Raw genomic sequence first — 23,508 nt, forward strand, 5'->3', positions numbered from 1 at the left:
TCTTAACCTGGTGTGCCACCTGCATCTCTTCTGTATTAACATTATCAAAGCAAAACACAAAAAAAAGGTATCTAGGACAGATCAAGCAAAGGACAAGAAAAAAACCCAACAAAGCTAACCATAAACTTGTGAAACAAGAGCACAGGATAAGGAGAAACCTGTAGCCTTCTTCAGTGCTTGGAACAATCAGAGTGGACTTTCAAGAAACTGACTAATCATCCCTCCAATGGGAGGGCGTCTGGACTGATCCGTGGTACTACAGGAACGAAAATTAGCAGGTAAGAACCAATTTTTCTTTCCCTGTACGTACCCGATCAATCCAGACTGCTGGGATGTACCAAAGCTTTCTTATCTAGGGTGAGACCTTGAGAGTTCCGCTCAAATCACACTGCTCCCGAAACTGCTGACGTCTGGTGTCTGGACGTCCAAGCAGTAGTGCCTGGCAAAAGTATGCAGTGACTTCCAAGTCACCCCCTGCAAATTTCTTGTGGTGAGACTAACTGGCAGTCCGCTCAGGAAGCAGCCTGAGATCGAATCAAATGTACTTTCAAACTATCTGGCACAGGCCATCTGCAGCAAATGTAAGCGGAAGCAATGGCTACTTTCTTTTTTTTTTTTTGTATGAAAAATGTTTATCGAACAATAAACATTACAACATATAAAGATGCTTAACAGAATTCAAACTAGAGACCCTCACAAGAGCCGGAAGCAACTCCTTATCCAAGATACATTATAGACCACACCATACACTGTCATGCAGTACAGAGACATGAATAATATTGTAGTTTACAAATTATAGAGTATAAGAAAATATAATAATAATACCATAAACTGAACGATTGTCAACTTGTCTTCTGTTCTGTGTGTAAAGTTCGTTGTTTGATCTTATATGAGCACCTTAAAGCCAATTTAACATCATTACCATTGTCCATGTTTTGTTATAATTCCCATTACCCTGAGCTCCCTCATCTCCCCCCCCCCCTTCTTTCCCACACCCTGGCTTAACACAAAAAGTGGGACTTATGAAGTATGAAATACAATATAGAATTGAATGGAATAAAATTATAAAGGGTCTTAAGGATACCAAGAGAAACAATACAGAGCAACACGATAGGTATGTAGTAATAAATAGTTAATTTTCGACGGTACTATTAGACACCTCCGGCTTATTCGCCTTATTGGACGTCCACTGAATATACGGTCGCCATAATGTTTCAAATTTGGTTAACCAATTATGACGAATCGCTGTTAAGTGACTTAATCGATAGATTCTTTGCAAGCGCAGTGTGACTTTTACAAACTGCGGTGCCTGTGAATCTTTCCAGGAGTAAGCAATTGCCCCTCTTGCTGCTATCACAACTTGTTGTCCTACAAAGGGCAGGTGGACTCCTATATCTAAAGCAGGAATCCCCAGAAACACTGTAACGGGATCTAGGACTACAGTGGAAGCAGTCATACACTCAATGAGCTGTTTTATATCCTCCCAGAACTGTGTAATAACGGGGCATTCCCACCAATAACGGGGCATTCCCACCACATGTGGAAATATGTGCTTACATTATCACAACCCCTTCAGCATTTATTAGATATCGACCTGTTAAATTTGGCAAGTTTAGCTGGTGAAAAATGCCATCTGTAAAGTAATTTATAACCTTGTTCAATTATACTGGCAGAGATGGAACACTTCTGTATAGAGATGTAGCAGATTTCCCATTCTTTGTCATTAACATGCCTTCCTAAATCTTTTTCCCATGCTTGTACATGTGCCGAGGGAGCAGCTTTTGAGAACAACCTGTTATACAAGGTCGCAATCACCTTAGTGGCAAAACGTGCCTTATCACAAAGCCCCTCAAACAAGGTCTTGCCTTGAGACAGATCAAAATGTATCCCCGACCTAGAGATATAATGCCCCAGTTGGAGATAAAAGAAGGCATCCGAATTAGTAAAGTGAAACTCCGTCACCAGGTCCTCAAATGTTTTAACCTAGGACCCATTCCAAATTTGCCCTAACCGCAGACAACCTTTACTAACCCACCGTCGCTCTCCCGTTCTTGTACAACCTGGTATAAAATCCATATTGAAAAAAATTGGTAAACTAAAAAAGTGGGTTCTCTGGCCCACCAAGTGGGATTTCCATTTATCCCAAAGTCTGAACGTGAGTGCTACCATTGGGGGAATCACTTTCACGTGGATACGACTATACTGTGACAGCCATACTAATGGGTGCAAAGAAGATACCTCCATCAATGCTGCCTCCAATCCCACCCAACGTTTATCTGTTCCAGTAGGATGCCAATTTATAACAGCCCGTAACTGGGCCCCCAGATAATATCTGTGCAAGCAGGAAACCCCCAAACCCCCTTTTTTCCTAGGCCTCATCATAAGCTCCTTGTTGACCCTTGGTGGCCTCCTTCTCCAAATATAGTGGAACAGCTTACGCTGCCATTGGGTAAGCCTAGCATCCGAAACCAAAATGGGTAGAGTCTGAAATAAATAGCCCAACTTCGGCAAAATATTCATTTTCACCACGTTAATCCTCCCTAACCATGAAAGTGGTAGCCTGTCCCAAATTTGCAAATCTTTCTGGATAGACCCCCAAATCTTCTCGTGGTTGAGTTTATAGAGATCGTCTAACTGATCGCCCACCATTACCCCCAGGTATTTTACCCCAGCTGTCACTACCTTAAAGGGAAATGTACTCTTGACTGCGTTCATATGTTCTTTAGGTAGATTAATATTCAAAAATTCTGATTTGTCAGCATTTAATTGGTAGCCGGACACCTTACTAAACGCCTTTAATTCCCCTATGAGAAATGGTAAAGAATCAGTAGGATTAACCACCGTGAACAGGACATCGTCCGCGAACATGGACAATTTGTATTCCTTATTCCCCACTCTTATGCCCTGAACTTCTACCTTGTGGCGAAGTTTGATCGTGAGAGGCTCTAAATATAAGGCAAACAATAACGGGGATAAAGGGCACCCTTGCCTGGTGCCCCGACCAATGGGAAATGATGGTGAATAGCCCCCATTAACCTTAATACATGCGCTAGGTGCCGAATATAACTTTTTTATCCAAGTAAGGAAATTCTCCCCCACTCCAAATCTCTGCAGAACTGTAAAGAGAAAATCCCAATGGACTAAATCAAAAGCTTTTTCAGCATTGATTGTGAGAAGCCCTAGGGAAGTTTGTGATTCTCGGGCCCACCACAGCAGGTTAAGCACCCTCCTAACATTGTCCGCGGCCAACCTACCAGGGATAAATCCCGTTTGATCTGGATGAATTATTTGGCTCGCCAATCTACTTAACCGTTGTGCTAAAATTTTTGCTAAAATTTTTAAATCTAAATTTAAAAGAGAGATTGGCCTGTATGACCCACATAATGTATAACAACACAAAGGGCAATATTAAGTACCACTCCCTATATCACTATCATCAACATATAAAAATTAGAGAGACAACAATTTTCAACACATCAATGTTAAATTTATTTATTTATATAGAAAACCCCCACAAAACCCTACATAGACAAATTTAAAACTAAGCTAGCACATTCATACGCACACACCACAATAAAATCACATGAAGTTTGAAATATTCATAGACCAAATTTTTAGTTATAAATATAATTATACATTTGACTCATCGAAAATAATGCAATCATGTATTCATTGACGAATGTACATAAAGTTATTACTCCATTAATATTGTAAACAGAAATCCCTAATGGATTTCTGTTTACAATATTAATGGAGTAATAACTTTATGTACATTCGTCAATGAATACATGATTGCATTATTTTCGATGAGTCAAATGTATAATTATATTTATAACTAAAAATTTGGTCTATGAATATTTCAAACTTCATGTGATTTTATTGTGGTGTGTGCGTATGAATGTGCTAGCTTAGTTTTAAATTTGTCTATGTAGGGTTTTGTGGGGGTTTTCTATATAAATAAATACATTTAACATTGATGTGTTGGAAATTGTTGTCTCTCTAATTTTTATATGTTGATGACCCACATAATGTGGCATCTTTCCCCAGCTTAGGGAGTACCGTAATCCCTGCCCTGTTAGCCTCCGGTGCTATACTACCGCCAGCGAGGAGGGTATTAAACGCTGTTGCCAGTGTTGAAGCAATTTCGGGGACTAGCTTTTTATAGAACCCGGCTGTAAAGCCGTCCAGTCCTGGCGATTTGCCTTTTTTCAAATCCTTGATTGCCCCTTCCACTTCCTCCAAAGTGATCTCTTTAATTAAGCTGCGTTCCCCCCAATCATCAATTTTTGGGAATCTCACACCTGCCAAATACTCATCAATTTGATTTTGAGTAATATTCTGTGGTGCTTGATAGAGCTCTTGGTAAAATTGGGAGAATCTATCGCGAATCAGATCGTTCTCTATAACCATGTTCCCCTGTCTGTCTTTAATCTTTAAGATCTGATTGTGCAACATCCTGGCTTTTAATCTGCGAGCCATAAGCCTACTCGCTTTATTGTCCCCTTCGTAATGTTCCTGGCATAATTTATCCAAATTGAAAGCAATAGTCTGTACATCCAGGTTATGTAAATCCCTACGTAAGTTGTCCAGTTCCCTTCCCAGCGCCAGATCCAAATTCCTTTTATGCCGAATTTTTAATTTCCCAATCTTAGTCAAAAGGTCTAATCGTTTCTTGTCTCTATCTCGTTTTACATATGAGGCCTGGGCAATCAAGTGACCTCTAGCTACCATTTTAAAACAGTTTCATAGGGTACCTTTGGGAATCTCGCCAGTATCATTTTCCCTCAAGTAGTGACCCATTTCATCCTGCAACTTTGTACAGAATTGTTTATCTTCCAACAGGCTTTCATTTAATCTCCAATGGCCCTTAGTACCCATCGAAGCTGCTGTTGTAAGTGTGAGCGATACAGCAGCGTGGTCTGACCACATGATGGGTTCAATGGTCGTGTGCTTCACTTTACTAACTAACCCCTTATCCACCAGGATAAAATCGATACGGGAGTAAATGTTGTGTACTTTGGAAAAGAACGTGTAGTTCCATTCTGTGGGGTGTAAGAGCCTCCATATATCAATAAGGTCCCAATTAGCCATCAATGCTTTGAGGCTCACCCTCTGTGCCTTAGCAACTACTCCCCCCCGTCCGCTATGATCCAAGAAAGGATAACACGTCATATTGAAATCTCCCCCAATAATGAGAAATCCGTCAGCCCATTGAGTCAGGACACCAGATACAGTGTCCAAAAATTGCCCTTAGCCAGGTTTTGGACAGTAAATATTGCCAATAGTGAAGATCTGATTCCCCAGCCGATATTTCACCAAAACATACCTTCCATTTACATCTGTTATAACAGATATCACATCTAGTACGCGTGTTCTAGCAAATAGTATGCCAACACTGCAATACTTATTGCCTCTAGTGGCTGAAGCAAAAAATTGAGTTGGGAATTGCAGGGACAGCAATGGCTACTTTCAACCAATGGGCTATGTGGCCTTCGACGCTTTGTGACCTTCTTGTGCCACTCCACAAGACAAACAAGTGATCCGAAAGGTATTCGTGACCTCAAGATAGTGCAACAGCACCCTTCTAACATCCAGATGCCTCAACTCTCTAGCATGAGGCACATCCATCTCGACATTTGGAAAGGCCGGAAGTTCCACAGATTGATTCAGGTAGAAGGCAGACACAACTTTTGGCAAAAAGGATGGAACCGTTCTGAGAGAAACTCTAGATTTGGAAATTCACAAAAAGGGTTCTCTGCAAGAAAGGGCTTGGATCTCCAAAACTCTTCTAGCTGAACAGATCACTACCAAAAATACGGCCTTCAAAGTTAGATCCTTTAAGGTCGCCTTCTTAAGAGGTTCAAAAGGAGCTTCGACCAAAACCCTGAGGACTAAATTAAGGCACCAGGATGGACATACCGGGCGGACTGGGGGATTCAAATGCTTCACCCCCCGGAGGAAATGCACCACATCCGGATGCTCCACTAGAGCCGCACCATGAACCTTACCTCTGAGGCAACCCCAGGGCACCACCTGCATCCGGAGGGAATTAAACTCTTTATTTAAGCCTTTCTGCAAAAGTGTCAGGATCTGCGCCACCAAGGACTGACGAGGGAGGATTCCCTGCTCTCAAGACCTCAATTCGAAGACCTTCCACACCCTGATATAGGTCAAAGGAGTAGAGGTCTTCTGAGCCTGAAGAAGTGTGGTAATCACGACCTCTGGATAACCCTTCTTCATCAATTGTTGCCTTTCAAAAGCCAGGCCACTAGACAAAAGTGATCCGCCCAGTCGAAAAATATAGGGTCTTGAAGTAGATTTGGAAGATGACTTACCCACAGGGGACCATCCACCGCGAGGTTGATCAGGTCTACTCCGGAGCCACCAAGATTGCTATCCCTTTGGCCATGGAAGCACCAAGGCGTCTACCCCTTCTGCTCCATGTTCTCTTCTGCAACTGAAGAAACATGGAGCCTTGACATTCCTTTGAGTCGCCATCAAATCCAGATGAAGGGGACCCCATCTGTGAGACATGAGGGTCATCGCCTCGTCTGATAATTCCCTCTCTTCGGGGTCTAGCCTCTGCCGACTCAAAGTCCGCTTGCACATTGTCGGTCCCTGCAATGTGCGATACGCTAGCAAGGCTAGATGCTGTTCCGCCCAAAACATCAGCTGCTCTGCTTCCAAGGCTACCGAACGACTCTTGGTTCCTCCTTGACTGCTGATGTAGGCTACCATCGTCACATTGTCAGACAAGACTCACACTGCCCAGTTGCGCACGAGAGGCAGAAAATTCTGTAATGACAGACGTACCGATCTCGTTTCCAGGCAATTGATGGACCACCAGGCTTCCTCCTGTGACCACTGGCCCTAGACCGAATGAGACTGGCCCACTGCTCCTCAACCAGAGAGACTGGCATCCGTGGTCACTATTACCCGCTGAGGCATCTCGAGGTCCACCCCACACCTCAAGTGATCTGGGGAAAGCCAGCAAGCAAGACTGGCCCTGGCGGACTGTGAGCGGTAAGGGTATCTGGAAATCTTCCGACATCGGATTCCAACGGGAGAGTAAAGCTCTCTGTAAAGGCCTCATATGAGCCAACACACATGGGACCAATTCCAGAGTGGACACCATAGAGCCAAGGACCTGCAAATAGTCCCAGACCTTGGGTAGAAGAGCCACCAAGAGATGTCGAACTTGTTGCATTAGCTTGGTAATCCGTTCCTCCTGAAGGAAGACCTTCCCCACTCGGGTGTTGAACCATGCTCCCAGGAAGTCCAGGACCTGAGAAGGAAGAAGATGGCTCTTGGCCTGATTGATGACTCATCCGAGAGGCTGCAGAAGGTGTAAGACTTTGCTGAAGCCATCTCACAGAATTCTTTTGACTTCGCCCAAATGAGCCAGTCGTCCAGGTATGGGTGAACCTGTATTCTGTCCCATTGAAAAGCCGCCACCGCCACCACCACCACCATGGTGAAAGTTTGAGGAGCTGCAGCCAGACCGAATGGGAGGGCACGGAACTGGAAATGCATTCCGAGGATCATGAACCAAAGAAACTCCTGGTGATGCTTGTGAATCCCGATATTCAGCCAGACTAGACTTGACTCAAAACATGTTTTATTCATTTCGTTAATCATTTTCGTTATTCCCCATTTATCTGATCCAAGTTCTATGCCCTGTTCAATGTAATCGCATTCTTACATGCTTGATTTTCCGTTTATAATGTAAACCAAGATGATATGTAATATTTTACATGAATCCCGATATATAAAAATGTTAAATAAATAAATAAATATGCAAGTAAGCTTCTGTCAGATCCAGGGAAGCCAAGAACTCCCCACTGTGGACCGCCGCAATGACCGAGCGCAGGGTCTCCATCCAAAAATGCGGCACTTTGAGGGCCTTTTTCACCTTTTTCAGGTCCAAGATCGGGCGGTAAGAGCCTTCCTTCTTTGGTACCACGAAGTAGATGGAATAACGCCCATTTTCCACTCTCCCTATGGAATGGGAACAATGGTTCTGAAGCCCTCCAGCCTGTGGAAGGTCTGCCGAACAATCTGCCTTTTCAAAGGGGATCCGCATGGAGAGGTCAAACAGTGAGGGATGCAAAACAAGAGATGCCTCGGATCCTCAAAAAGGTTTATTAATAAAACAATATTTCATAAATGCCTGACTTGTTTTATTAATAAACTTTTTGAGGACCCTCGGCATCTCTTGTTTTGCATCCCTCACGGCTTTGTTAGACCGACTTCCTTCTTGGTTTTTTTTTAGGTCATAAACAGGTCTCAGAGGCCAAGCAAATTCTAACACGTAGCCATGTTCTATGATGCTTAGAGAACTCACTGGTTGGACGTTATCTTGGCCCATTCCTCGAGAAACAGGGACAGCCGCCCGCCAACAACTGGAATGGAGGAATGGGCCCACTGTATCTCATTGGGAAGACTTGGGCCCCATGAAGCCTTGGCCGATGCCTTCTCGAGTCGCTCTACAGCCTCGAAAGGAATGAGGCCAGGATTGAGACCACCCTGAGGCTGGTCACTGGCCCAGAGCAGGGATCCTGCTCTATCAGAAGTGTCTCTGCCCCCGGAAATGAGAGCGGGTCGGAAGAAAGCCTTTAGATGCCTTAGGTTTGTCCTCTGGAAGCTTATGGACTTTATTGTTGCCAGACGCTTAACCAACTGCACCAAGTCTTCACCAAAAAGGAATTTGCCCTTGAAAGGGAGAGCGCTAAGCTGGGCCTTAGAGGAGACATCAGCTGACCAGTTGCGTAACCATAAGAGCCTCCTCGTCGAGACTATCATCCTGGAGGAGGTACGAAGGAGGTCATGTAAGGCATCCACACCATACCCTACCACCGCCTCCAAGCGCTCTCTGCCTGCACTAAGTCCTGAGGGGTAGGTCCCTGGTAGTCAGCAACTGCTGCACCCACCTCAGGTTCGCCCGAAGCATGAAATTACTACAAACGGCAGCCCAAATGCCAAGGGCTGAGACTTTGAATATCTGCTTGAGATGCACCTCGAGCTTCCTGTCCTGGAGATTTTTAAGGGCCACCGCACCTACCACTGGAATAGCGGTTAGTTTTGTGATGGCTGACATGGAGGCATGTACCTTTGGAACTTTCAAAAGCTCTACGGTCTCCTCGGGCAAAGAGTAAAGTTTGTCCATAGCCCGGCCCACTCTCAGGCCCGACTCCAGAGTATCCCACTCCCGGACCATTAACTGATGAACCATATGAAGGAACGGGAAAGTTTTGGCTGGACCTCGCAAACCAGCAAGGACTGGAACTACCAAATCCGATGCTGAGACCTCCGAAGGGAGCGCAATTCCTAACTCTGTTAGGTCATGTGAAATGAGAGGGTTCAACTTCTCCCTCTGTAACAGGCAAATGACGTTCGGGTCATCTCTCTCCAGGTGTGAAGCCTTTTCTGGCTCCTCATCCGGATAGCCCCCTGATAAGAGCGGAAGGACCGAGGAAGGGTCAGGCGGACCGCCGAGGTCCGAGGTACCCTGAGTAGGGCTCAAGTTTCCCTGGAGTGAGGGGACCCAAATCTTTCAGTCCCTGAGAGATCCCTGTGGCTCCAGCCACTTGGGTACTTTCCTGGGAGGCCCCTCTGGCCGCCTGAGCGGTAACCCACCACTTTGCTGCAACTGGCTACCTAGGTAAGCTTTGTGCATTAACAGCACAAAGTTCAGAGTAAAAGAGCTGGGCCTTCCACACCCCCTCCAGGAGATCGGGATCAACATCAAAAAGGTTGGGCAGCGAGTCCTGGGGGCCCTCAGGGCTCAAATGAGCAGGGGAGAGATCCGGTGGGAGATCCCCTCCCCCAGCCGCCTCAGCTTGAGCTGTCGTTAAAGTTTTCAAAATGGCCACTGTTCCTGCGTTCAGCGGGAACGGGTTGGCCTGTGCCTCTTACAGAGTGGGTCGCTTTCCTGCACTGCGGGACTTCTCCGCTGACCCGGATGCAGCCCCCGAAGATCCCTCCCCTTCGGGGAGGCAACGAGCACACAGACCCGTGCAGGAGAGCGTTGACGTGGCCTCCCCACAGGCCGAGCAGTGCACAGAGCGTGGCATGGGTGCTGAGGGAACTTGCAGGTACGGCGTCACCGCGAAAGCAAACTTGGAGAAGAAACTCCGAGGACCAGACAGGCAGTTGCGGCCATCAGCACAGCCTCGGGTCGTTAAGAGTCGAGCACTGCCACACAGCTAAACAGAGCTGGAGAATAAACTTTTTTTTTTTAAGCTCAACGAGTAAAAAAGAAAAAAAGGTTTCTAGCACGGCATAGAGGCTGCTCCGGATCCGGGCTGGGGGAGGGACCGGACCACGGATAATCACCCCTGCTGCCTGACTAGACTGGGGAGCCTCGTGGGGTATCCAACCCCTGCTCTACCTAACCTGCTACCAAGGGGGATGGTCCCACCAGGACCTGCTGACTCCCTGGAAGCAATGTCCACTTCTTGTTGTCCTGCTTGATTTCTCGTAGTCTTTTTTTTTTTTTTGGAAATTTGAAAAGTAGTTCAAGAACGCAGGTTTTGCACCACCTCCATTTGCTGGAGACAGAGAAATACAGAAGATATGCAGGTGGCACACCAGGTTAAGAGTGGGTGCTCTTCAAGTTTTTCTCTGTCTCCATCTGTTGGAAGGGAGGCAAAACCCAGCAGTCTGAACTGATCCGGGTATGTACAGGGATGATATTTACTTGGTAAAATGACAAGTCATTTTTTGCACAGATTGCTCCCATTTTTGTAATAAACCCTGAAGAACTCCCGAACATGAAGGCCCTTATCGATGAGGTATATCTGTATGCAAATCTATGTCCTGCATATTCACTCCAGGGTCCGAGTTACATGAACACTACACCGCACAAACAGAAGGCCATGTCCCATCCACTTTCAGCAATACGAGTATCTGCAGGATGCACTAGAAAACTGTTCACAATTTATGCTCCGAGTTCTGCTTTAATCACTAAACTTCCTTCTGCATACTAATGAAACTCCTGTCACTAACCCACGGTATACGATAACACGCATTAAACCCAAGTCTGCAGCAGGTGCCATTATTTCAAACCAGGCACACATGCTGCGATTCTAATGCATTGTAAACCATTTTGGGTGAATCTTATCCAAATAAACGAATAATAAATAACAAGGCATGTTTATCTGCATTAACGGTTACTATGAGTTTGTGAAGCAGCCACAACATATGACCTCGTTACAGTAGGATGTTCTGTAAGTCAGGTTTTAAGATAAATGGACTCAGACTTCTGGTGCTACTAGAAGTAACAGGCACTACAGATAACAGCAGGCTGCATTAAATACACATTCCAGAAGTCTATGGAGAAGAGCAAACCGCAGCCCCTCTCACGTCACTCCACTCCCCCCCCCCCCCCGTAACTACGTTAGAACCCTTACTCTTTGCTTCTCTAGGGCAACTTTAACCCTTTTTATTTGCAGAAACAGCAAACATTCTGTGCAGGCTGGGCTACATTCACTCCCTTATCCTCATCCTTCCCCACAGACCCTCAATTGTTTGTTTCCTCCTTTTGTCACGCCCTCCTCTACCCACCCCAGCTATTCATTTGGTTACTCCCCCAAGAGGTTATCCATTCCTTTCCTCCAAGGGGAAGGCAACACCAACTCACTCAGGTTAGCAGGATATCCCCAACCAATATGCAAGAGACAGATCTCTGAAGTGGTGTGCATGCAAATCTATCTCATACATATTCACCAGAGTTATCCTGGAGGTTGCCTACCTCTGCTTCTCTCTTGAAGCAGCCTGGGCTAGGCCAGTCCTGTATCTGGTGGCAGACTGCAAGTCAGCATAGATCCTGTCTCCTGGATGGAGAAGGACCCGTGAGTGCACATTGTTTAACTCCTCAAGCTCCTACAGCCTACTTCGCCCTCTTTCACCAGGTGGGAACTTCTCCTTGCTGCTCTGGGTCCATGTGGGCCACAACCTCACCTCTCTCCTTCCAGCAACCCAGCAGTGTGAGCTTCAGCAGGCTGCAGAGGGGACTATGCATGAATCTGGGAGACCACTTGAACACTCTCCGGCCCCCGATGTACGTTAAAGTCTCTTAAGCCTCTCTGTGAAGTGTTTGTGTTGCAGGTCCTTTTCCCGTTTACAATGCAGGGACTGATACATGCTGCATCCTAAGGCTATCACCAATCACATAAATAGTCAGAAGAGCGAGCTCAACTACCCATAAGCACAGCAGGGTTAAAGAAAAGGCAGAAAGTGAAATTGTATCAGCTGCCCCGCTGACGAGCACTGCTTTTTGAATGCAGAAGAGCAAAGCAATGTTACATGTGAGGTTGAGCAAGACATGATATAGCTTTACAAAATTCTTTGTTTTTTTAGGTTTGGTAAAGAGGCACCATACCTTGACAAGATTCAGTATAATGATGGGAGAACCGAACCTCTGAAGCATTTGGTCAAAGTGAAGTGCAGCTACGTGGGCAAACGGATCAGCCTGGACCACTGCAGAAAAAACAAATCTCCATCAGTGCCTAGGAATATGCGTGCAAGCTAAGCTCACTGCTGGCTTTGTGAACACAGTGCTGGCATGCATTGCTTCCTTCAGAGGAAAAAGGACATTAACCAAAGCTGTTTTTCTCTGCATTTTTAAGCAGGGGACACTAGCTGGGCTCTAATGCCCTTCTGGAACCTAACAGGTAACCTTTCTGATGCTAGTGCTACCAGAAAAGATGGAAGTGCTTCCAGGAAACAGGCAGCCCCCAAAATGTTGTTATGTTCACCTTCCAGAGGTGTGCACTATACGTCCACAAAGAGGCTTCTGGGCCAGTAATACGGAAATGTTGCTTGAACAAAGCCTTACATGGGGAGAAAGGGCTACGACATCTGAATGTCTACTTACTTAACTTTAGTTTCTGCTTGCTTTCTTTTTTAAATTTTCCATCTTCTTGGTTGCAAAGACTTGAACTCTTACCTTGCTCACAAAATCCTACATTTCAGCAAAACTGATGTAGAAAAACCACAGCTGCCTCAAGTTGCAAGGTACAGGTAGAAGACGGAGCACAATACATTTTCTTTTCTTTTATATATACTATATATGTATATATATATATAGGCCAGAGGATGGGAATAAATAAAAAAGCTTAACCAGCACGGAGCAGCAGTTACTACCTTGAGAAGTTTGCTGGGCAGACTAGATGGACCATTTTGGTCTTTATCTGCTGCCATTACTATGTTACTATGTATATATAGAGTCATATTAAGGAGGAGGAGCACCAACATGGTAGTGATCAAAAAAGCAATAGTGGAGCAGAATGAGGGGAGAGAGGAGGGCCAAAGCCGGGTGTGACCTATGCAAGGGACTATACCCAGGTGTGAACTCTCTCTGTCCCCTATATACAACACTCACTTGCACAGAAATACCTGAATACTCTTTCTCCTCCTTATATAACCAATTTCCAGGTCTATTAAGAACTCTAGATAATTTTTAACTATATTTTATGATATTGAATTATATTTTATGATATGTCGATTTTATTGTATTTAATGTTTTATTATGATGTTTTTTTGAATTGTATACCTTATTTATTGTAAACCAATGAGATATACCATATGAACATCAGTATATAAAACAAACAAACAAATAAATAAATATATCCGTGATTCTTCATTCCAGTCTCCACCAATGTTCTACACCCAGACATCCCTAAGAACATAAGACTTGCCATACTGGGTCAGACCAAGCCCAGTATCCTGGCCAAGCCAGATCACAACTACTTGGCAGGATCCCAAGGGGTAAATAGATTCCAAGCTGCTTATCCCAGGAATAAGCAGGGGATTTCTGCAATTCCACTTAATCATTGTTAATGAACTTTTCCTCCAGGAACTTGTCCAAATCTTTTATAAACACAGCTACACTAACAGCTTTCTCCACATCCTCTGGCAACGAAGTCCAGAGCTTAATTATGCATTAAGTAAAAAAATATTTTCTCTTATTAGTTTTAAATGTATTACCCAGTAACTTCATTGTGTGTCCCCTGATTTTTGTACTTTTAGAAACTGTCAACAACTGATTAATGTTTACTCGATCAACTCCACTCCATTATTTTATAGACCTCTATCATAGCTCCCCTCAGCTGACTCTTCTCCAAGCTGAAGAGTCCTAACTTGTTTAGCCGTTCCTGATAGGGGAATCGTTCCATCCCCTTTATCATCTTGGTCGTCCTTCTCTGTACCTTTTCTAATTCTGCTATATCTTTCTTGAGATGTGGTGACCAGAACTGCACACAATATTCAAAATGAGGTCACGCCATGGAGTGACACAGAGGCATTATGATATTCTCTGTTTTATTCTCCATTCCTTTCCTAATAATCCCTAGCATTCTATTTGCTTTCCTAGATGCTCCTGCACACTGAACAGAAGATTTCAACATATTTTAGGTCTTCCTGATAATTCACTGAGACCACTGCAGTTATTACAAAATGCTGCCGCTAGAGTTTTAACCGGTGCAAAATAAATTGAGCATGTTACACCTATCCTAAAAGATTTACATTGGTTACCCATAAAATATAGGATTGAATATAAAGTTCTTTGCCTAATTACAAAAATCAATAATATTAACACAGAATGGTTAAATGCTTCCTTACAGATTTCATACCCCACAGAGAAATTTACAGTCAGCTGGGCCAGGCTTATGGAACTCTCTTCCTAGCGAACTGAGATTACAATCTAATTATCAGACTTTACAAAAAGACTTAAAGACATGGCTGTTTATAAAGGCCTTTGGAGAGGATAGAGGTTGAGTGTTTTAAATTTTAATCAAAGGCTGCGTTATTAACATATTGAGAGGCTACTGTTTTAACATTTTACTGATGTTTATTAATTCTACTGTATGTTTGCCTTTTTTAGTACTAGATTTTATTGTGCATTGTATATGATTTTATTTTCTATTGATTTTATTTGTTGTATTATTTTTTATATTGTATCGTTTCTGGTTTATTTTACTGAAATTGTGAACTGATATGATTGATTACAGAATATTGGTATACAAAATACCGGTAATATAAATAAATATTTTCAATGACGAGACCTAAATCCTTTTCCTGAGTGGTGACTCCTAATGTGGAACTTTGCATTTTGCAGCTATAATTTGGGTTACTCTTCCCTAATTGCAACACTTTGCACTTGTCCACATTAAATTAAATTTGCCATTTGCATGCCCAGTCTCCCAGTTTTGCAATGTCGTCTTGCACTTTCTCACAATCCTCTTGTGATTTAACAACTTTGAATAATTTTGTGTCACTGGCAAATTTGATCACCTCACTTGTTGTTCCCATTTCCAGGTCATTTATAAATATATTAAAAAGCATGGGTCCCAGAACATATCCCTGGGGCACTCCACTATTCAACTTTCTCCATTGGGAAAATTTACCATTTAGCCCTACTCTCTGTTTTCTATCTTTTTTTTTTTTTAATTTATGCAATTTTACAATATAATATCAAGCATTTCCACTTGAAAGGGAATACATGTGGTATTACAGCATTAACCAAAAATAGATAAGATGGGAAATCACAACAATCTAAAACCACATATCTATCAAGCCCACAATAAGTGATCCAAGATGTACATTATCCATGAAGGAATCATATTATAATTAGAAGTATTAGTGATTGGGGGAGTGAGGGAAGGAGACAGAGGGTTTTCACACCCCATAGAGATTTACCAGCTGTGGAAATCCCTGTTTTAATATTTTGCAGTTGAGAGCACCATCGGCGCTGACAAGTAACGTCAAAGAGGTGTGGTTACAACGCTTAACTTCGGCGGAGCTGCGGCGCATCTTTGGGGAGTGAGGGAAGGAGACAGAGAGGGTTTTCGCCCCCCATAGAGATGTACCAGCTGTGGAAATCCCTGTTTTAATATCTTGCAGGTGAGAGCACCATCGGCGCCAGCAAGTGACGTCAAAGGGGCGTGGTTACAAATCCTAACTTCGGCAGAGCTGTGGCGCATCTTTGGGGAGCGAGGGAAGGAGACAGAGAGGGTTTTCGGTCCCCATAGAGATTTACCAGCTGCGGAAATCCCTGTTTTAATATCTTGCAGGTGAGAGCACCATTGGCGCCGGCAAGAGACGTCAGCTCCGACAAGTGACGTCAAAGGGGCGTGGTTACAACACTTAACTTCGGCGGAGCTGCTGTGCATCTTTGGGAAGCGAGGGAAGGAGACAGAGAGGGTTTTCGCCCCCCATAGAAATTTACCAGCTGCAGAAATCCCTGTTTTAATATCTTGCAGGTAAGAGCACCATCGGTGCTGGCAAGTGACGTCAAAGGGGCGTGGTTACAACGCTTAACTTTTGCGGAACTGCGGCGCGGCTTGGTCCGGCTTAGTCCGGGGTAGTCTGGTGTCTGGACGGAAACTTATCTTCCTTTTCTACCTATTGATGGGGAGGAAAAGAAAAGCGAAGATTCTCACCTCCTCTCCGTTACAACAACATTGTACAGGCCAATGGACCACCATGTCATTCGTCAGATGGAAATGCCCTTAGTGGACAGTTTGGGAGGAAATCCTTTTGCCTTCCTAAGTCCAGGCGAAAGACCGTCATCTCCGCCACAGCCAAGCAGTTACCCATCAACTGAGATGGCTGAAGAACAGGTAGGAGTAGTCCAACGGGACTTAAGCTTGATCAAACAAGCAGAAGTACCCTGGACTGGTAATGTTTCCTCTCAAGTAAATGAAGTGTTTACTATGCCTCCGGTTCTTTTAGAAAGTAGTATTAAGTCAGGGGTTAACCCAGATAATATTACTTTACTAGATTTATGGCAAATGATTTCAAGGCTTGATAAAAATATATCTATGATGAATAGTACTTTATCATCTGTAATAAATGATAATAGAGTCCCTTTAGTAGAGCAAGCAAAAAAGATTGATAACTGTGAAAAAGAAGTACTTGGTTTGAATACAAAAGTGCAATTAATTCAAAATTCAGAAAATGTGTTCACGCGAGACAGCATAACTATGCACAGGGAAATTGAATATGCTGAAAATTTATTAAGATCCAAAAATTTGAGATTAATCAATTTTCCCTTAACATGGTTGCTGTCTCCCATAGAGATGTTTAAAAAATTCTTGAGAGATATTAAGTTATGAAGAGGAAGATATTCCTAGATATCAAAGATGTATTATTTTTCAAAAAAACTTGTGAGAAATTCTGAACAGAAAAATGATAATGTAAATGTAGAAGGATTGCCTAGTTTGGGTATTAAACTTTTCTAGAAGAGTCAGTTGATTTAATAGATAATAGGGCAACCTTATTTGTATCTTTTGTTGCAGAGCAAGATAAGGATGTACTATTTAGAAAGTTTTTAAGGAATAGAGATGTTCCTTTTTGTGGACATAAAGTCCAAATGTTCCCTGATGTCGCTCGTGCCACCCAGGCGAGAAGGAAATATTTTTTATCTTTGAAAACTCGAGTAGTGGCACTGGGAGTGACATTTTTCCTTAAATTTTCATGTTCTTGTTTTATTACTTACCAGGGGAAAAATTTTGGATTTAATTATCCAATACATTTAGAAACATTTCTGAATGATAAAAGTCAAGCTATGAACTTAGAGACAGATGCTCATTAAAAAAAAAAAAAAAGGTAACTCTGTTCTCCTTCATATATTTTGTTTTCATTAGAACTCAGATGCGTATGAGTTCTAACTGATAAAATATATATAAATGAATATTTATATATTTTTTCCTGTTAATACCCCCAGTTATAGATATGTCAAAACAATGAAGCTTATTTGTAATAGAAAATTGATATTTTGTTTTTACATTGTGACATATTTCTTAGTTTCATGATTGTAATCAATGAAGAAAATTAATAAAGTATAAATAAAAAAAAAAAAAGAAGTATTAGTGATTATGGGTCATTATATTATTTGAAAGGACAAGCTACTGCTATCAGGAGCTCATTAATCAGAGGCCGAAGAAGAATTAAACTGAACTCCAGCTTTATCAGAAAGAAAAGTTATTAATTGAGACGGGTGGAAAAACAAATAAAAAGTGCCTTGGTGCTTGATCAAACATTTGCAAGGAAATTTTACGACAAATAACGAGCCTAATTCAAGCACTTTGGGCTTCAATAGTAAAAACTGACTCCTTCTCCTCTTGAAAAGACAGGAAATATTTGAACTTTATGGTTTAGAAAAAGCTCAGTTCCATGTGCAAAATATTTTTGGAATATCCATTCCGTATCAGAATCAAGGAGGAATGTAACAAGCGAACTAAAGGGGCAAAAATGAGAGGTGGTGACGGTGGGAGACAGATGCCACTGGGTACCTAGGCACCACTACCACGGATGGCAGGGGGAACAGAAGCAAAATAAAATGAACTGAACCACCAAATAACCTGGCTGGAAGACTAAGGGGAATCAGAGAGGGACCCGAGCCGAGAAAGACACGAAGAATGACCAAAAAAAATAAATCGGTGATTACGTTTTCCAAGGCAATTTTGAAGCAAAAAGCCATAAACTAAGAAAAACCACAAGGTGAAAGCGCCACAGAAAAAACAGAGACTGAAGAGGAACTCTGAGTGGAAGCATGGTACAGGGCATGCTGGGCATGCTCAGTATCCCCTAGTCAAGGTTTTAGAAAATTTGGCATAAGTTTACTGTGCCGGGCTCCAACCGATGATATCACCCATGTGTGAGGACTACTATCCTGCTTGTCCTTGGAGAAGCTATAACTCCAGAATTGTAGCTATCATTCCTCAGGAGCATTGGGATACAAATGCCAGCCCAATGCTCCCAGGAACAAACCTTTAAAGGGGCCGATTGACCCTCCCCAGGTGCAGTAAACCAGGGGTCTCAAGAGACCCTTGCTGCTCTTTGAGGGAGCATAAGTGAAAATTATTTTTAAAGTGGCAATTCCACATGTTGGTCCCTGCCTTCTACCAATTCCCTTCCCCTCCCCATGTTGTTAATATAATCCCCAGACCTTCACCCCATCTCATCTCCCCCAATGAAAATAATTTATTTATTTATTTTTAAATTTTTATATACCGATGTTCCTGTATAGAATATATATCGCACCGGTTTACAGAGAACTGAACTCTCGCCTCTGGGGCGGATAAATTGGAACAGGTTGAAAATAATCCCATTCAATCCCCAAGCCTCTACTGTGAAGTAACTCAAGATCCCTGTTGTTCCACTTAGGGCTCCGGGCCCAACACTGGCATGCTCAAAATGGTGCCGGCCAGTCACATAGGAATTTTTGTCCTATCAGCCAGTGCCATTATGAACATGGTGGCCCCATTACAGCACTGCAAACTAGTGGGTCGGTGGCCAATAGTTTTTCATACTGGGTCAGGCCAAGGGTCCATCAAGTCCAGTATCCTGTGGCCAACAAAGGCCAACCAAGTCACAAGTACCAGGCAAGTACCCAAACATTAAATGAATAGATCCCAAGCTACTAATCCTTATTTATTTATTTATCTACTAGATAAGGGAGCCCTGACCGACGTGCCGCAAATGCGCAGTAGAGAGCAGCTCTACTGCGCATGCGCGGGCGAGCACGTCGGCCAGAGTTTGCCTATTTACAAAAATAGCGCTAGGAGGACCCGTAGCGGCGGCGGCGAGGACCAGGACCCGTAGCGGCGGCGAGTGTGAGCCATCCGAAGGGGTTGTGAATGAGCTGGGAGAGGAGGGGAGTGACTGAGGGGAGGGGGAGGGAGGAGAGAGTGAGGTGAGAAGGAGTGGGAGGGAGAATAGAGGTGGGAGGGAGAATGGGGGAGGGGAGGGAGAGGTGGGAGGGAGAATGGGGGAGGGGAGGTGAAGTGGGAGAGGTGGAAGGGAGAGTGAGGGGAAGGAGAAAGGGAGAATGAGGGGGAGGTGAAGGTGAAAGGGAGAGGAGGGGGAGGGAGAATGAGAATGAGATGGAAGGGAGACTGAGGGGGAGGTAGAAGGGAGAATGAGGGGGAGGTGTGGAAGGGAGAATGAGGGGAAGGGAGCATGAGGGGGAGGTGGAAGGGAGAATGAGAGGTAGGGGAAGGTGGAAGGGAGAATGAGGGGAAGGGAGAATGAGGGGGAGGGGAAGGTGGAAGGGAGAATGAGGGGAAGGGAGAATGAGGGGAGGGGAAGGGAGAATGAGGAGGAGGTGGAGGTGGAAGGGAGAGGAGGGGGAGGAAGAATGAGAATGAGGTGGAAGGGAGAATGAGGGGGAAGGGAGAATGAGGGGGAAGGGAGAATGAGGGGGAAGGAAATGGACGGAAACATTTTTTTTTAATGTAGCCCGTTGTTACAATGCATGACAAACAATGACTAAATCTATGACTAAATGTAATCACATAACATACATAATATATATATAGACATGAACATTGACAATGTAATCAAGTGAGATATAGGTCAAAGGGGTGTTCTAGAATTTTAATTAAAGGTAACGGGATAAGAGGTTAGTGGTTTATAAGATAGGTTTTTGATTTTTTATTTTGATGTCGTCGGGGTGTGATGGGCTTTTTAGTTCTATTGTTGGTTTATTAATGTCTTTGACCTTATTGATCCTTATTCTGAGCACAGGTAGTTATAAGTTGACCTTATTGGTGTTTGCTCTGATTTCAGTAAGTTTTAAGGTAGGTTATATGCATTTTTAAATAACCATGTTTTCAATTCACTTTTGAATTTCTTTCTTTCTGGGGTCAGTCGTAGTGTCTTGGGTAGTGAGTTCCATAGTATTGGGCCAGCAATGGAGAACACATGGTTTCTTATTTTTGTTAGATGAGTATTCAGTAATGTTGGCACAGCTAATAATCCTTTATTCTGTGAACACTGTGGCTTGTATGATTGTAGTCCTATGGCTGCCAGACCTGGGTTATCCAAACGGACTGTTGTATGTATTAGTGTTAATACTTTGCAGTGAATATGGGATTGTACAGGTAGCCAATGTAGAGCTATCAGTGAGTGCGTGATGTGATCAAATTTTCTTGATCTTATTAAGAGCCTTGCTGCACTATTTTGTAGAAGTTGTAGCTTTTTTTTTTTTTTAATTAGACAGTTAGGTACTCCTAGTAAAAGAGAGTTACAGTAGTCTATATTAGAGAAGATAAGGGTTTGCAGGACCATGCGGAAGTCTTCATGAGTCAGCAATGGTTTCAGTTTATGTAGTAGGCACAGTTTCACATAGCCTGTTTTAATTAATTCATTTATGTGCTTTTCTATTGTTAGGCTTTCATCTATCTGCATTCCTAAATCCTATACTTGGTCAGAGGGTGTAATTTTAAAGTTACCCAGGTCAAGTGGCTGGGGTGTAACTATGAGTGGATTTCTTCTTAGCAGTATAATTTCAGATTTCTTTGTGTTTAGGGTTAGTTTGAGTTGGGATAGTTCAGGTTGTATTACCTTCATGTGTGCTAAGAGTGTCAATGCTGTATTTTCAGCAGATTTGGTGCATGGTATGTAGAACTGAATGTCATCAGCATATAGGTAGAAGGCAATTCCTAGGTCTGATAGTAATTTGCATAGAAGCAGCATGTAGATGCTGAAAGAATTGCCGAGAGTGCTGAACCCTGGGGGCCACCTGAATTGATCTGGAAGGCGTCAGACATATAGTTGCCCAGTTTGATTTGGAAAGTTATTTTTGATAGGAAGGAGGTGAACCACTTGATAACACTGCCACCAACCCCGATTTTATTCAGCTAATGGCATAGGAGGGCATGGTCAACTGTGTCGAAGGCTGCTCTTAGGTCAATTAGCACCAGGATATAAGATTCGTCATTGTTAAATCTTAATAAGGGGTCCATCAAGGATGAGTTAAGTTTCAGTTGAGCGATATTTCCTGAACGCTAATTGCTTTGGATGTAGAAGGTCATGGCCTAGTCAGTCTTCAAGTTGAGATAGAACAGCTTTTTCAAGGTCTTTTGAGAGGAAGGTCAGGTTGGATATTGGACAGTAATTCTCCCAATCGTTAGAACTGCTGGTTTTATTTTTTAGAATAGGTTTTATCACTGCTTGTTTCTCCCCATATGGGACTACTTCTTCCAAGAGTGATTGATTGATTATGAATGTGATTGCTGGAGTGATAACGTTGTGTATTACTTTTAAGGAGCTAGCTGGAATTGGGTCATGTGGGTGACTTGCAGGTTTTATTTTAGAGATGATTTGACTGATTTAAAGTCTGGACACTCTGTCGAATGTGAACCATTAGATAGTTCATGTTTTTCTTCTAGATCTATCTTTGATGAGCTGGAAGGGAAATGTATTTTTAGTAGGGATGTGAATCGGATCCGATATTGGATCCGATTCACATCCGATATCGGATCCGATTCACATCTATAGAGATGTGAATCGGAACCAGAATCGGATCCGATATCGGATCCGATTCACATCCCTAATTTTTAGTCTATTTATTTTTTCTAACAAATGATTGTCATATTCATCGCAGGCATTCTTTGAGAAGCAGTTGTTCGAGATTGAGGAAGACGGGTCTTTGATTAGGTGTTTAACAACATCAAACAGGAGTCTGGCGTTAAAAATGACCCTATGGATCTGTTTTGCATACATTTCTTGTTTTGCTTTGTAGATTAACATCCGGTATTGAGATAAGAATGATCTGTATTTTCCAAGTTATTCTAAGGTCAAGCAATTCTGCCATATTTTCTTGGATTTTCTCAGAGATTGTTTAGAGCATATTAATTCTTCATTGTACCACGGGGCTTCTTTTGTTTAAAGGTACTGTGTTCAAATTGGATTGTTTTTGTCTGGACTGGGCTTAGGTGATCAGCTATTTCTTTGACATTGAAACCAGCCAGTGCCAACGACGGTCCCTCTCTGCTCATCTATTTGTCTGAAGGCATCGATGCGGCGAGCTCAATGGCGTCTCTCGTCAGCAGCTAAGGTTAACAATAGCCCTGTTGGGCTTATCCTAATGGCTCAGGGCCCTGCGATCATCAGCATCCATTGCCCATGACTGGCACTCTAGCCGTCCAGGGCGGAAATACCTCTCACTCGAGGGTTTCAGTTGCACTCGCAGGTCCTCAAGAGTCCCAGTGGACGATGCCTCAAGGACGACTAGGGTGCCCAGTGGTGATCCCAGCACCTCGGTGGTGGTGCTTGATACAGTCAAGAACAGCAACGAAAGGCACCGATGGCCAACATGCCCGATGGCCTCCAAGGCAGCCCCGCAACCCGATGGCCTAGAATGCACCGATGGCATCAGGGTAATTCCATATCATAATGGCATCGAGGCCATGCTTTGCGATGGCATCGCGGCCACTCACTGTAATGGCCTTGAGGGTGGTCACGGCATCAAGGTCACACATCGAGGGATGCTCCGGCATTGAAGCCACGCACCTCGACTGCATCAAGAGCTGCAGCGGCATCGAGGCCACATGCCCCAACAGCATCGGGGGTGGTCATGCATGCACCTTGATGGAATTGATGACCTTGCAGTCACCGCAAGCATCGACGGCTCCGAAGGCATTGCGGCTATTGAGGGCGCATACTCCGACCGCATCAAGGGTAGCCCTGCATGCACCTCAACTGAATAGACGGCATCAA

The 23,508-nt window shown here is 43.6% G+C and overlaps 1 protein-coding gene across 1 annotated transcript in view; it reads right to left on the reverse strand.

Moving 5' to 3' along the window:
- Positions 1-23,508, reverse strand: part of FIG4 (FIG4 phosphoinositide 5-phosphatase) — a 600,391-nt gene that overhangs the window by 427,281 nt on the left and 149,602 nt on the right. Inside the window, 1 exon segment of the mRNA XM_029595282.1 lies at positions 12,383-12,480. Coding sequence (XP_029451142.1) covers positions 12,383-12,480 — 98 coding nt within the window.

The sequence above is a fragment of the Rhinatrema bivittatum genome, chromosome 3 (assembly GCF_901001135.1).
Source record: "Rhinatrema bivittatum chromosome 3, aRhiBiv1.1, whole genome shotgun sequence".
Taxonomy (NCBI): Eukaryota; Metazoa; Chordata; class Amphibia; order Gymnophiona; family Rhinatrematidae; genus Rhinatrema; species Rhinatrema bivittatum.